Source organism: Gasterosteus aculeatus, chromosome 4, assembly GCF_964276395.1.
Source record: "Gasterosteus aculeatus chromosome 4, fGasAcu3.hap1.1, whole genome shotgun sequence".
NCBI lineage: Eukaryota > Metazoa > Chordata > Actinopteri > Perciformes > Gasterosteidae > Gasterosteus > Gasterosteus aculeatus.
The window spans coordinates 2,523,746-2,538,437 of NC_135691.1; the positions used below are offsets into that span (position 1 = coordinate 2,523,746).

At 46.4% G+C, this 14,692-nt stretch overlaps 1 protein-coding gene across 15 annotated transcripts in view; it reads left to right on the plus strand.

The window, feature by feature from the left end:
• rapgef2b (Rap guanine nucleotide exchange factor 2b) overlaps window positions 1-14,692 on the plus strand; it is an 88,131-nt gene that overhangs the window by 55,281 nt on the left and 18,158 nt on the right. For 8 of the 15 annotated variants that reach the window (XR_013467530.1, XR_013467535.1, XR_013467532.1 and 5 more), the window contains 17 exons: window positions 51-209; window positions 656-808; window positions 895-1,059; window positions 1,156-1,263; window positions 1,373-1,576; window positions 2,516-2,624; window positions 2,738-3,014; window positions 3,152-3,309; window positions 3,800-3,814; window positions 4,164-4,404; window positions 4,761-5,144; window positions 5,240-5,451; window positions 5,890-6,013; window positions 6,405-6,428; window positions 7,503-7,726; window positions 7,865-8,032; window positions 8,289-8,438. Coding sequence is in view for 3 of the 15 variants with exons in the window: in XM_078102037.1 (XP_077958163.1) it covers window positions 51-209; window positions 656-808; window positions 895-1,059; window positions 1,156-1,263; window positions 1,373-1,576; window positions 2,516-2,624; window positions 2,738-3,014; window positions 3,152-3,309; window positions 3,800-3,814; window positions 4,164-4,404; window positions 4,761-5,144; window positions 5,240-5,451; window positions 5,890-6,013; window positions 6,405-6,428; window positions 7,503-7,726; window positions 7,865-8,032; window positions 8,289-8,438 (2,875 nt within the window). In the remaining 12 variants the exon portion in view is untranslated. The remainder of the gene's footprint in view (window positions 1-50; window positions 210-655; window positions 809-894; window positions 1,060-1,155; window positions 1,264-1,372; window positions 1,577-2,515; window positions 2,625-2,737; window positions 3,015-3,151; window positions 3,310-3,799; window positions 3,815-4,163; window positions 4,405-4,760; window positions 5,145-5,239; window positions 5,452-5,889; window positions 6,014-6,404; window positions 6,429-7,502; window positions 7,727-7,864; window positions 8,033-8,288; window positions 8,439-14,692) is intronic. The other 7 variants (XR_013467531.1, XR_013467533.1, XR_013467539.1 and 4 more) reach the window with 2 other exon arrangements.

Consider the following 14,692-nt stretch of genomic DNA (forward strand, 5'->3'; position numbering starts at 1 on the left):
TAATTGTAAAAGTTGTTATGGTTTTATTGCTAATGTGGCCCCGTGTGCAGCTGGACTCGTGGTCGGTGATCCTCAACGGTTCGGTGGAGGTGACGTACCCGGAGGGCCGGACCGAGATCCTGTGTATGGGGAACAGCTTTGGCGTGTCACCAACCATGGAGAAGGAATACATGAAGGGCGTGATGAAGACGAAGGTGGACGACTGCCAGGTGGGCTCTTGTGGGAGTGTCATGGTCTCGGGGCTAGCAGGTCCACTTTCTATCCTATTAACTCCCACTGTGACTGCAGGCAGACAGTAAGTTGCAGAAGTTAAATGTGAGAAATAGCCTTTTTCCAAAGAGAATCGTAGAGGGCAACATCCTATTTATTGCATATTATGTGTTTAATGGGAATAAAGAACCGAATACACTTTCATCCTCATGAGTTAAATGTTGCTCTTAATGAGTGAAATCTGTGTTTTCATGTAAGATCTGTACTTTAGTAGCTTTTCCTTTTGTCTATTTGATTTTCAATCTACTTTGATGTCTCCAACAGGTCAATATTTATAGTTTTTTTCTTATTCACAGGATTGTCGTTGATGTTTAAAATGCATGTTAGTGTGTCCAAGTTAGTTAGTGAGTCGAACTAACTCTTTCATTCATCCGGTCTCGTCCAGTTTGTGTGCATAGCCCAGCAGGACTACTGCTGCATCCTCAACCAGGTGGAGAAGAACATGCAGAAGGTCGAGGAGGAGGGCGAGATCGTCATGGTGAAGGAGCACCGTGAACTGGACCGCACCGGCACCCGCAAAGGACACATCGTCATCAAGGTGACGAGTCCGTCCACGTTTTCCCCTCAAAGTCTCAAGGGCTCCAAAGAGACTGCATTTCAAACGCCAACGATGTTAACCCGCAGGGCACGTCGGAGCGTCTCACCATGCACCTGGTGGAGGAGCACTCGGTGGTGGACCCCACCTACATCGAGGACTTCCTCTTGACCTACAGGACGTTCCTCTCCAGCCCCATGGTCGTGGGCAAGAAGCTCCTGGAGTGGTTCCACGACCCCAGTCTCAGGGACAAGGTACGCGTGTAGGAGCTGCGTGTCTTTGCACCCAAACACGCCACGGCCGCCGTGAAACTGTGCGCTGACCCCTGCTGATCATGTGATCTCCTCCAGGTTACGCGGGTGGTCTTGCTGTGGGTAAACAATCACTTCAACGACTTCGAGGGCGACTCCGCCATGACTCGCTTTCTGGAAGAGTTTGAAAACAATCTGGAAAAAGAAGTAAGTCGATCGGGTCGCCGAGGGGTTCGTCCGTGGATCCATTCAAATTGACTTATTTCCCTTCCCTCGCGTCCGCGCCGTTCGCGGGTTTTTTTTTTCTCCCCCGCAGAAAATGTGCGGCCACCTCCGACTGTTAAACATAGCGTGCGCCGCCAAAGCCAAGCCGCGGCTGGTGACGCTGACCAAGCCGTCCAGGGACTCGCCGCTGGCCTTCAGCCTCCTCGGGGGGCAGGAGAAGGGCTTCCGCATCTTCCTCGACGCCGTGGAGCCCGGCAGCAAGGCGGCGGAGGTCGGCCTTAAGCGCGGCGACCAGGTGAGGCGGCTTCCGTTTTCTACTTTCAGACGGCACGCATTGTTACGGTTGTGCTTCCTCTTCAACTGTCGAGAGTGAAACTTTACTCGCTGTGACTTTTTAAAGTCTTAAATTAAACTTGCCAGTAGCTTCGCCGCAGGGCTCAGCCGCCCCCCCTCCTCCTCCCCCCGTCTTGACTTTTTCCCCGCGACTTGACTTCCAACCCGTTTTCACACTCTGCAGTCCTCCGTGTTTAACGCAAAGTCCCTTAATCCCTGAAGCCATCTTGAGAGTGTCGGGATGCCAGTTAAGCCCTCTCGACTCCAAACATCCCCCGCAGCTGTTTCCCCCCCGAGAAGGAAGCGGAGAAGCTGGCATCCTCGCCGCGTTCACTCTCTCAAACCTCGTCACACCTTCCCCCCCCCCCCCCCCCCCTTTTTTTAACGACTTCCGTCAGGACCGTCGTTCGCGCGGGACATTTCATCTCAAAGCGTTTTGTCCTCGGGCCACTAGAGATTAGCGCATTAAACTCACCAGCAACGTCTCGGGAATCACTGCCGAGTTTAAAAGAGACATTTGGGCTTCACACCGGCAGAGGACCGCCCTCGTCACGCTCCAAGGCCGCTTCCTCTTCCACTAAAGAGGAAGCGGCAAAGGTCGCTGTGCAGATTACATTAACGAGCAAATACGCGGCCCGGGCGTCGAGGTCGAGCTGTGACAAGGACCTCGTTGGTGTCAAAGACGTGTGGACTAAATGTCACGATGTGTAACACGCCAGATGTTGCACCTCTGTTCAACGGATAGAATCTGTCATGCAGAGATTATTAACTGTGTTCACGGCTCTTGAACTGATCCAATATGGCCGACCGTTTGCCGGCTGTCCGGTGGAGCATCTCGGCTCTTAATCCGTGTGCGTTCCTTCTTAGACTTGGTGGTTCTTTGTTCTGTTTCTTTACGCAGATTTTGGAGGTCAATGGGCAGAACTTTGAGAATGTCCAGCTCATCAAAGCCAACGAGATTCTGAAGAACAACACCCACTTGTCCATAACTGTGAAAACAAACCTTTTAGGTAAAGTTTCAACCTATTTATGAGAACGTCTGCCTCTGAATTAAAAGGGAACTGGTGTATTAAACCAATATTCCCACTTTCCAAACGTCCCTCTCCTCCCTCCTGGCGTCCAGTGTTTAAAGAGCTGCTAACCAGGCCAGAACAGGACCACGACGCGGACGGCGAGGAGGAACATGACCGGAAGAACGGCGCTCCCCACCTCCCGAAGATCGGCGACATCAAGAAGGCCAGCCGCTACTCCATCCCCGACCTGGCGGTGGACGTGGAGCAGGTGATGGGCCTGGAGAAGGCCAGCAAGAAAGCCAAGAGCAACTCGGTGGGAGGACGCAACAAGCTGAAGAAGATCTTCGACAAGACGCTCACCAGCATCCTGCCGCCGAAACCATACAAGTAATAAACCTTGGTCCCCGTCGTTCAACCAAATTCAGCTTTCAGAATGCTGTCATCGCCCAAACAAACGTCGCCCCCTGCCTTTGGTGGAGAGACCTGCTGTCTCACCCCTCTGCGCTCCCCTCTTGTTCCCATAGCGACGTTTGCGTGGGCCAATCGCAGGACGACAGCATCGTGGGGATGAAGCAGTCCAAACAGATCGCGCCGGCGCTGCCCGTCAGTGGGAACCTCTCGTCGTCCAACCCGGACCTCCTGCAGTCTCACCACCGCATCCTGGACTTCAACAACCAGCCGGGTGCGTAGTTTGTTCTTTTATTGACCTTTATTGCCAGTTTTAGAGTTTGCAGCAGTTGGAACCTTCTGACACCCTCGATGGGCTCGTCTCTTACTTTTAGAAAGTCCATATTTCAATTAAGAGTAAGTGATTCAAGCGCTTCATTTCAGGGGCTAATCTGAATAAAGTCCTAAATCATATTGTATGTTTTATTGGGTAAATGTTTTTGGTTTAGGAGGTCAGACATGAACTTAATTGAGACGGCGTTTCGTGTCTCTTTGTTATTAATGCGTAATTGACGGTTTCGGGGGGGAAAGAATTAAACGCCACATGAATCCCATTGATTAACCATTCTGTGACTCCTTCGCTGTAAAGACGTCATGCCCCCCGACCGCAAATCAATGACGCAACCATAAATAAACGGTAGGAGTAAAGGCATAATCCAAAGGTATACATATGGCCTCGATCTCCATTAACTTCCGTCCCCCACATGTGGTTTGTGTTCTTCCAGTGCCACTCGTACCCAGTGAGTATCTTCCTCTCTTTGACTCTAATCAGACTTCAATCAGCTGCTGTACCTTTAATTCTTCACATTAAGTAAAGCTAACAGCGTTGCTCTGACTGCTGATTGTTAGTTTGAGGGCACGTGGGTATTGATTTTTTTTTTTTCTCGTTTCAATGGACGGTGATCTAATCGGTGCTGTTGTGTTTCTGATGAATGGTGGGAAATGAACGCTTAAGGGCGGCGACAGAGCGATGCTTTGGTGATGGTTCTTTGTGCATCTTGGGGGACAAAGGGCAAATAAAATAACTGTATCTGCAATGACGAGACCCATAAGAGCCATGAATGCTCACTCTGTTCCGCTCGTCCACAGATATGTCGGATCAGGTGTTGCGAGTCTTCAAGGCGGACCAACAGTCTCGGTACATCATGATCGGGAAGGACACAACGGCGAAGGAGGTGGTGGCTCAGGCCATCAGGGAGTTCGCCCTGACCGCGGCGCCGGAGGCCTATTCGCTGTGTGAGGTGTCCGTCACGCCGGAGGGCGTCATCAAGCAGAGGCGGCTACCGGACCAGCTGTCCAAACTAGCCGACAGGATTCAGCTGAGTGGGAGGTCATTTGCCCCTTAAACCTACTTTTTGTTGTCCTCTCCTTAAAATGTTGATGTTTTGCAACATCATTGTGCTGCCAATTCTACCAGGACTGTTATGTAAAACAATGAAGGGTCGAGTAAAAATACAATTTGGCTGCGATTTACTGTTTCTTTGTATTCGCAAAGTGACCTTAATTGTTTATTTAGTCTAGAAAGTGTGATTGGAGCCAGTCCCATTTACAATGAGGTGGAACGTTCATATTCCGTGTGTCACCCGGCTGACACTAAAAAACATTTAATTTAGAATCATGGCGCAAAGAGAAGTGAAGCCCAGCGTGATCTGTGCCTCATCCGAGCGCCTTCTCCCCTTTCTGCAGATACTACTTGAAGAGCAACATGGAGACGGAGACGTTGTGTTCCGATGACGACGCCCAGGACCTCCTGCGCGAGGGCCAGATCTCCTTGTTGCAGCTCAGCACGGTGGAGGTGGCCACGCAGCTCTCCATGCGGGCCTTCGAACTCTTCTGCGCCATCGAGCCCACCGAGTACATCGACGACCTGTTCAAGCACCGCTCCAAGGCCGGCTCGGCCAGCCTCAAGCGCTTCGAGGAGGCCATCAACGACGAGACCTTCTGGGTGGCCACGGAGGTGACGCGGGAGCCCAACCAGATCAAGCGCATGAAGACCGTCAAGCACTTCATCAAGATCGCACTGCACTGCCGCGAGTGCAAGAACTTCAACTCCATGTTCGCCATCATCAGGTGAGGGCAAATGGCGGAACGCCTCGGCGCGCCTCGGGACACTTTTTCCCCACACGTGCCATGTTTCACACGTGTCCTCCTCCTCCTCCTCCTAGTGGTCTGAATCTGGCTCCAGTCTCCAGGCTGAGGGGAACGTGGGAGAAGCTACCCAGCAAGTACGAGAAGCTGTTCGGGGACCTGCAGGACCTCTTCGACCCTTCCAGAAATATGGCCAAGTACAGGAACGTGCTCAACAATCAGAACCTGCAGCCCCCGATCATCCCCCTGTTCCCCGTCATCAAGAAGGACCTCACCTTCCTCCATGAAGGTACGGGATGATTGAGAAACGGCCCCACGTCTGATGAGGTCCGTTTGTGCTGGGGGATTATAAAAAGCGGTGCCCTGAAGTTGAGCGAGACGGTCACACAGATTTTTGCCCGTTTATGTTAAATGATGTCACCCAGAATTGGTTAGCACTGACTCTTTTGCATTTGGAAGTGAGAGTACATAAAAACTAAATAATATCTTCGCTATATCTAATTGCATCCATTAGGAGGCAGTTAATGCTGCTACGCTTTGCTTATCTTCTTTTGAGGAAATAAAATATCAGGCTGTCACAAGTTAGCGTTGTCATTTCTTCAGTTTGATGACTTCTGTACTTACTTTCCCGGAAAGTGAAGCAATCATTGCTGATGTTTACACGGTGTAACAAAACCTAATGTGAGAGTCAACGCATGTTCGCTTTGCGTCGTCCCTCATTTCTCAGGCAACGACTCCAAAGTGGACGGCTTGGTGAACTTTGAGAAGCTGAGGATGATTGCCAAAGAAATCCGCCACGTCGGTCGCATGGCCTCCGTCAACATGGACCCGGCCCTCATGTTCAGGACCCGGTAAGGCGCCTCTCGAAAGACCGAGCCAGACTCCACATCGAAAACGTCCTCGTGGGACCGGTCGGCCGGTTCGACGTCGATTCACCGACGGTTTCTGCATCACGCTTTTTCCCCCTCGAGCAGCTGTTCCCTCTGGCACCCGTTTCCCTAGTTCACATTGTTGGCTTAAGATGTGCACAGTGCTCCTGTGAAAGTGTGTCTCTGTCCAACGATGTCACTCCTTAGTGGTGTTTCATTTGATTTCCTCTCTGACTTTCACGTGGGTGAGATTTGCTTCTCTTTTGGTGATCTTGGTGGTCTTTCCTGTCCTAAGCTTTGTCTCTGTCTCCCTCTACTCATCCCCCCCCTTTGCCCTTTCCGTGCTTCTCTGTTCATGGCGCCCGCCCTCTAGGAAGAAGAAATGGAGAAGTTTAGGGTAAGTTCGGTGACCCTACGACCTTTTGCCCTCCCTGCAACACGGCCCAACTTGCGTGCTTCTTTTTTTCCTTTTCTGAAACCTTGTTTCCGTTAATCTGTTTGAGTTGAGTCGTCCCACTAACCCCGCCTGACCCTAACCCCAAAGGTCACTTATGCTAACGTGGTCACACCGGACCATTTTACATTCCGTCAACTTAAGCGGAAAATACAACACATATAAAATATTATCGCTGTTGCATTGCAGCTCGAATTAGTAAATGTGACCTTTTTTGACACGTTTTTCCTCCCGATGTGCATGGGGCCTCAGTCATACCTGCCTTTGAGGTTTTCGTACCAAAGATTTTCGATATGAAGGTTTTTCTTCTCATGGTTTACATTCTTGTGGTCAAATAGCAGATACTTTTGAGTAAAACACTAACTGGGTCATTCAATGGGCAAGAAATTGGGATTGAAATTTTCAAACTAATAATTCTGACTCTGGCGTGTTGTAATTACGGGAAAGCCATCTTGTAATTACAAGATCCTCATCTGGTGATGAGACCTTAATCACAGGAACATGAGGTGCTGCGTTATAATTACCACACACACACACACACGTGATGCTTGATTTATTTTTTTCTTTGATCGGAATGACCAAAGAAAGACCAAATATCCACCGGCACGACACAGTGCACATTTCCACCATTCCAACCAGAAAGACCTTTAGGGCATGAAATGGAATCCATGGAATGTCCGTGATTCCTTCTGACTGACGAGCTTTTACACTACGAGCTCTGACTCAAGCCACAGAAATGTAAACTACTGCCCTGCTACGCTGTCCCAACTCCTGTTTGACTACAGCCGCCATCCATCACACACCCCCCCCCCCCCGTCCTGCGACGTCTGGAATGACTGGAATGTTTTGGAGTCAAAAGCTGCTCTCTGCATGTCCGAGTTGCAGCACCAGGCTCTTTTTCTCAGTTGTGCTTCCACAGAGGCTCACGTTGCTGACTTCCTTCTCCACTCTCTCTGCGTGTTTGTCGGCGTGTTTGTCTGCGTATCCGCCCCTCCTCCGTCCCGTGTGCGCGAGCAGGTCCCTCAGCCAGGGCAGCGCTAACGCGGCGGTGCTCGACGTCACGCAGACCGGCGGGCACAAGAAGAGGGTGCGACGCAGCTCCTTCCTCAACGCCAAGAAGCTTTACGAGGACGCCCAGATGGCCAGGAAGGTCAAACAGTACCTGTCCCACCTGAGCCTGGAGTCCAACGAGGAGAGTCTGCAGACGCTCTCCATGCAGTGTGAACCCTCCATCAGCACGCGTGAGTGGGGTCGGGGGGCACGAGTCGGGCCCGCTTGGGCTCGGTTAAAGAATTCTTCATATTTCTCCTTGAAGACACAGGAATCTCTTTTTAGTCAGACGTGCGCCGACTAAAATCTCTCGCTCCCTCGCTACTCAGTGCCCAAGAACGCCGGCGGGAAACGTCCTGATACCTCCCCCGTCGTGTCCAGAGCGGCCACCCAGCAGAGGGGCCAGCTGGCCAAAGGAAACCAGGCCCTCCAGGTCCCGGCCGTCGCCCTTTACCCATCGCGAAAGAAAGTGCCGGTCAAGGATCTGCCACCTTTCGGTAAGATCGAGAGGATAATGGCGTTTTATTCAAAGGTTTCCCCGCAATTGTTATTTTTTGGTACACAAATGGGTTTCAGATTCATTGTCGTTCTGATGTGTGTCTACGACAGCGCTGCCACCTAGCGGCCGTCTGACAACAAAGCCTTTTTTTTTAATTTATCCCAGACAATGCTGTCTTGTCTCCCTGCCCCCTCTGGGGGGGGCGGCAGTGTTCTTCATGCTAATTTAGCTCATCGTCTTGTAAATGCCCACAGGCACCAGCTCCCCTCATTCTCTGAAGAAGATCCTGTCTCTGTCAGAGGAGGGGAACGAAAGGCACCGCAGGCAGCCAGAGGACACCGTGTCCAACGCCTCCTCCCAGCTCTCCTCCCCTCCCACCTCCCCCCAGAGCTCGCCCAAGAAGGGTAAGCCCATAATCCTCCCTCCCTCCCTCCCTCCCCCCAACGACATCTTCTGGCTCCTTCCTTCTGTCACAGTGCGACACAAATGCCACCTGGTGGCGTCCATCGCGCATTGCGTCGTTCTTGTTGTTGCCCTTCAAAATAAGAGCTACTTATTTGTTCTTTACTATGGTCTTTATATACGAGTTATCGATCATATCTACCTTATCATGTATCACCTTACAGAAAGTTACCGTGTATTAATACACAAAAGTAGCATGTATTCAAATGCTAAAAATAATATACGTGACTGATTAAAATATCATCAATAATTAGAACTAGAAAAGGCATTTCCTGCTGAAAATGCGTTGGAATGCAAAAAGCTGAAAGCTGCACTGAATATTTAAAAATAGCTGAAAATACAGAAAGTTGAAGGGAATTTGAATACATTTGCTGAAAAGCTGAAATGAATTTGAAATTGCTGAAAATACAGAAATGGGAGAAGCTGAAAGGAATTTCAATAGATTTGCTGAAAAAGCAGAAATGAAAACAGCTGAAATAAATTTGAAATATTGCAAAAAAATACAGAAATGAATAGTGAAAAATTGCTGTTGATAGAGGCATAAGAATAGCTGAAATTATTTTAAAGAACTGCTGAAAATACAGGAAGTGGGGAAGCTGAATTTCAATAGATTTTCTAAAAACAGAAGTTGCAGGAGCTTAAATTTGTTTAAAATTGTTTGTAGTAATATTAGTAGTAGTATTAGTTATAATTGTGGTATTAGTAGTACTAGCAGTAATAGTAGGTTTAGTATCAATAGCAGTAGAAACAGCTGTAATACTATTAGCCATAGTCGTATTTGTAATAACATTAGTAGTAGTTGTAGTATTAATAGCAGTAGAAATACTAGTAGTATGGTAGTAGAAGTATCAGTTGTAGTACTAGAAGTACGAGTAATATTCGTAGTGGGAGACAGAATGTTTGTTATTCAAACTAAGAAGTTTTTAATTAATAGGCCTCATCACAAACATTACAGTAAAAATTCCCTCCATGTGGCTTTTATTTGGAAATTATTGGATTGGGTGGGTTGGGGGGGTGTAGATAGAGGGAGGGAGGGTGAGAGGGTGAGGAAGGGAGGGGTGGTGAGGAAGAGATAGAGGGAGAGAGAGAGGAGGAGAAATAGACAGACATACTGACTGACTGAGTGATTAACAGTGAGAAGAGGTCAGGGTGGAGGGGGGAGGGGGGGCCAGTGTCTTTATCATATTGGTCTGTTGACAGAAAGCATAGCTGCGTCATGTGACTCCACTAATCAGGTCATTGGAGCAGCTGTGAGTCACACACAGAGATACTGCAGCGTGTTTACAAGTAACCACGGCAACGGCGCACCTATTGCATTGGGTGGGGTGGGGGGGTGTAGATAGAGGGAGGGAGGGTGAGAGGGTGAGGAAGGGAATGGTGGTGAGGAAGAGAGGGAGAGGGGAGGAGAATTAGACTGACTGAGAGTGATTAACAGTAAGTAGAGGTCAGGGGGAAGGGGGGAGGGGGGGCTAGTGTCTTTATCATATTGGTCTGTTGACAGAAAGCATAGCTGCGTCATGTGACTCCACTAATCACGTCATTGGAGCAGCTGTGAGTCACACACAGAGATACTGCAGCGTGTTTACGAGTAACCACGGCAACGGCGCACCTATTGGATTGGGTGGGGTGGGGGGGTGTAGATAGAGGGAGGGAGGGTGAGAGGGTGAGGAAGGGAATGGTGGTGAGGAAGAGAGGGAGAGGGGAGGAGAATTAGACTGACTGACTGACTGAGAGTGATTAACAGTAAGTAGAGGTCAGGGTGGAGGGGGGAGGGGGGGCGAGTGTCTTTATCATATTGGTCTGTTGACAGAAAGCATAGCTGCGTCATGTGACTCCACTAATCAGGTCACAAGGAGCAGCTGTGAGTCACACACAGATCCTGCAGCGTGTGAGTGCTCGTAACCACGACAACGGCGCACCTGTGATCATTAACGATCTGCTGCAAAAGACAGAGACATGGCAGCAAGTTACACAGAATCCACACCTCACACAAATGAGAACCAGCGCAAAACTATAACAGCTATCTAAAAAAATACGGCGTTTGTATGAGACCCAAGACTCTACCGAACGCGTGGATGTGTTTTTATGTCTGTCCGGTAATAAATACGGCTCCTATGGCCGTTGACAAAACGTGTACCTTGTGGATTTTTGTGAGAAATATGTCGGCAGATTTGTATTGGAGCCTATGGGGCTTTTGGCAGAGGTTGTGTCACTCAAACACTCCTTGCGCCAAAACTAAAGAACTCTGGGATTCCATGAACACATTAATCCAATCAGCACAACCATACCCTCATTAATCTGAAGAAATGAAGCCTCTAGAGTGTATACTTTGGCTGCAAGGACAAAAGTTCCATATTTTTTTAACCAGATTCCTGCGATGCCCCACACTCTAGCCTCGAGCTCTCCACTCTAGCAGACGCAATACACACTCATGTAAAAGTCAGAAACGGAGCGAAGAACTAGTGAAACATAATCAGTGATTATGAAAAAAGTACAATAGATATCAAGAAGCAGTTTTTTTCATAAAATAGTTGAGACTTGTGTCAACATTTGAAAGTTTAAATGGTGTCTGTAGCTGAAAGATTGGGGAAGCTGAAAAGTCTGAAAGTTGAAGAAGTTTAAGGAGGATTTGAAAACAATTTCCATTGGAAAACCATGTTAAAATATTTATGATTATTGATTTATATAAATTCAAGCATAAGTGGTAGAAAGCTGAAAAGTCATAGCCTTAAAGCCAGAAAGGAGCTGAACATTTTAATATTTGAACGGTTTAAATAGCTGAAAATGTGAAGGAGTTGAAAGGTTGCGCGGAAGAAATAGAATAACTAGAAAATGCATTTCCTGCTGAAAATGCGTTGGAATGCAAAAAGCTGAAAGCTGCACTGAATATTTAAAAATAGCTGAAAATACAGAAAGTTGAAGGGAATTTGAATACATTTGCTGAATATTTAAAAATAGCTGAAAATACAGAAAGTTGAAGGGAATTTGAGTACATTTGCTGAAAAGATTAGAAAAGCTGAAATGAATTTGAAATTGCTGAAAATACAGAAATGGGAGAAGCTGAAAGGAATTTCAATAGATTTGCTGAAAAAGCAGAAATGAAAACAGCTGAAATAAATTTGAAATATTGCAAAAAAATACAGAAATGAAAATTAAAAAATTGCTGTTGATAGAGGCATAAGAATAGCTGAAATTATTTTAAAGAACTGCTGAAAATACAGGAAGTGGGGAAGCTGAATTTCAATAGATTTTCTAAAAACAGAAGTTGCAGGAGCTTAAATTTGTTTAAAATTGTTTGTAGTAATAATAGTAGTAGTATTAGTTATAATTGTGGTATTAGTAGTACTAGCAGTATAAGCAGTAAAAGTAGGTTTAGTATCAATAGCAGTAGAAACAGCTGGAATACTATTAGCCATAGTAGTATTTGTAATAACATTAGTAGTAGTTGTAGTATCAATAGCAGTAGAAATACTAGTAGTATGGTAGTAGAAGTATCAGTTGTAGTACTAGAAGTACGAGTAATATTCGTAGTGGGAGACAGAATGTTTGTTATTCACACTTAAAAGTTTTTAATTAATAGGCCTCATCACAGACATTACAGTAAAAATTCCCTCCATGGGGCTTTTATTTTGAAATTATTGGATTGGGTGGGGTGGGGGGGTGTAGATAGAGGGAGGGAGGGTGAGAGGGTGAGGAAGGGAGGGGTGGTGAGGAAGAGATAGAGGGAGAGAGAGAGAGGAGAAATAGACAGACATACTGACTGACTGAGTGATTAACAGTAAGTAGAGGTCAGGGTGGAGGGGGGAGGGGGGCGAGTGTCTTTATCATATTGGTCTGTTGACAGAAAGCATAGCTGCGTCATGTGACTCCACTAATCAGGTCATAGGAGCAGCTTTGAGCCACAGACAGAGATCCTGCAGCGTGTGAGCGAGTAACCACGACAACGGCGCACCTATTGGATTGGGTGGGGTGGGGGGGTGTAGATAGAGGGAGGGAGGGTGAGAGGGTGAGGAATGGAGGGGTGGTGAGGAAGAGATAGAGAGGGAGAGGGGAGGAGAATTAGACAGACTGACTGACTGAGAGTGATTAACAGTGAGAAGAGGTCAGGGTGGAGGGGGGAGGGGGGGCGAGTGTCTTTATCATATTGGTCTGTTGACAGAAAGCATAGCTGCGTCATGTGACTCCACTAATCAGGTCATAGGAGCGAGCAGCTGTGAGTCACAGACAGATCCTGCAGCGTGTGAGTGCTCGTAACCACGACAACGCCGCACCTGTGCGGCTGCAAAAGGGAGAGACATGGCAGCAAGTTACACAGAATCCACACCTCAAACAAATGGGAACCAGCGCAAAACTATAACAGCTATCTAAAAAATACGGCGTTTGTATGAGACCCAAGACTCTACCGAACGCGTGGATGTGCTTTTTATGTCTGTCCGGTAATAAATACGGCTCCTATGGCCGTTTACAAAACGTGTACCTTGTGGATTTTTGTGAGAAATATGTCGGCAGATTTGTATTGGAGCCTATGGGGCTTTTGGCAGAGGTTGTGTCACTCAAACACACCTTGCGCCAAAACTAAAGAACTCTGGGATTCCATGAACACATTAATCCAATCAGCACAACCATACCCTCATTAATCTGAAGAAATGAAGCCTCTAGAGTGTATACTTTGGCTGCAAGGACAAAAGTTCCATATTTTTTTAACCAGATTCCTGCGATGCCCCACACTCTAGCCCTGGAGCTCTCCACTCTAGCAGACGCAATACACACTCATGTAAAAGTCAGAAACGGAGCGAAGAACTAGTGAAACATAATCAGTGATTATGAAAAAAGTACAATAGATATCAAGAAGCAGTTTTTTTCATAAAATAGTTGAGACTTGTGTCAACATTTGAAAGTTTAAATGGTGTCTGTAGCTGAAAGATTGGGGAAGCTGAAAAGTCTGAAAGTTGAAGAAGTTTAAGGAGGATTTGAAAACAATTTCCATTGGAAAACCATGTTAAAATATTTATGATTATTGATTTATATAAATTCAAGCATAAGTGGTAGAAAGCTGAAAAGTCATAGCCTTAAAGCCAGAAAGGAGCTGAACATTTTAATATTTGAACGGTTTAAATAGCTGAAAATGTGAAGGAGTTGAAAGGTCGCGCGGAAGAAATAGAATAATAACTAGAAAAGGCATTTCCTGCTGAAAATGCGTTGGAATGCAAAAAGCTGAAAGCTGCACTGAATATTTAAAAATAGCTGAAAATACAGAAAGTTGAAGGGAATTTGAATACATTTGCTGAATATTTAAAAATAGCTGAAAATACAGAAAGTTGAAGGGAATTTGAGTACATTTGCTGAATATTTGAAAATAGCTGAAAATACAGAAAGTTGAAGGGAATTTGAATACATTTGCTGAAATAAAAGATATTAGAAAAGCTGAAATTAATTCGAAATAGTTGAAAATACAGAAATGGGAGAAGCTGAAAGGAATTTCAATAGATTTGCTGAAAAAGCAGAAATGAAAACAGCTGAAATAAATGTGAAATATTGCAAAACAGAAGTTGCAGGAGCTTAAATGAATTTTAAAAAGTACAGAAATAACAAAAGCTGAGATGAATAAAAAGAGGTTTAAAATTGTTTGTAGTAATGTTAGTTGTAATTTGGGTATTAGTACTAGCAGTAGAAGTCGGTTTAGTATCAATAGCAGTAGAAACAGCTGGAATACTGATACTATTAGCCATAGTAGTATTTTTAATAACATTAGTAGTAGTTGTATTAATAGCAGTAGAAATACTAGTAGTATGGTAGTAGAAGTATCAGTTGTAGTTCTACTAGAAGTACTAGTAATATTCGTAGTGGTTATAGTAGTATTTGAAAGAGCAATGCGTATTTCAACGAAACCACTTCATGGTTAAGGTACAGATAATCATTGAGGCTTTTAGTTTGTAATGATGGAATTGGGTGAGGGGGGGTTGGGAGACAGAATGTTTGTTATTCAAACTAAGAAGTTTTTAATTAATAGGCCTCATCACAAACATTACAGTAAAAATTCCCTCCATGGGGCTTTTATTTTGAAATTATTGGATTGGGTGGGGTGGGGGGGTGTAGATAGAGGGAGGGAGGGTGAGAGGGTGAGGAAGGGAGGGGTGGTGAGGAAGAGATAGAGGGAGAGAGAGAGAGGAGGAGAAATAGACAGACATACTGACTG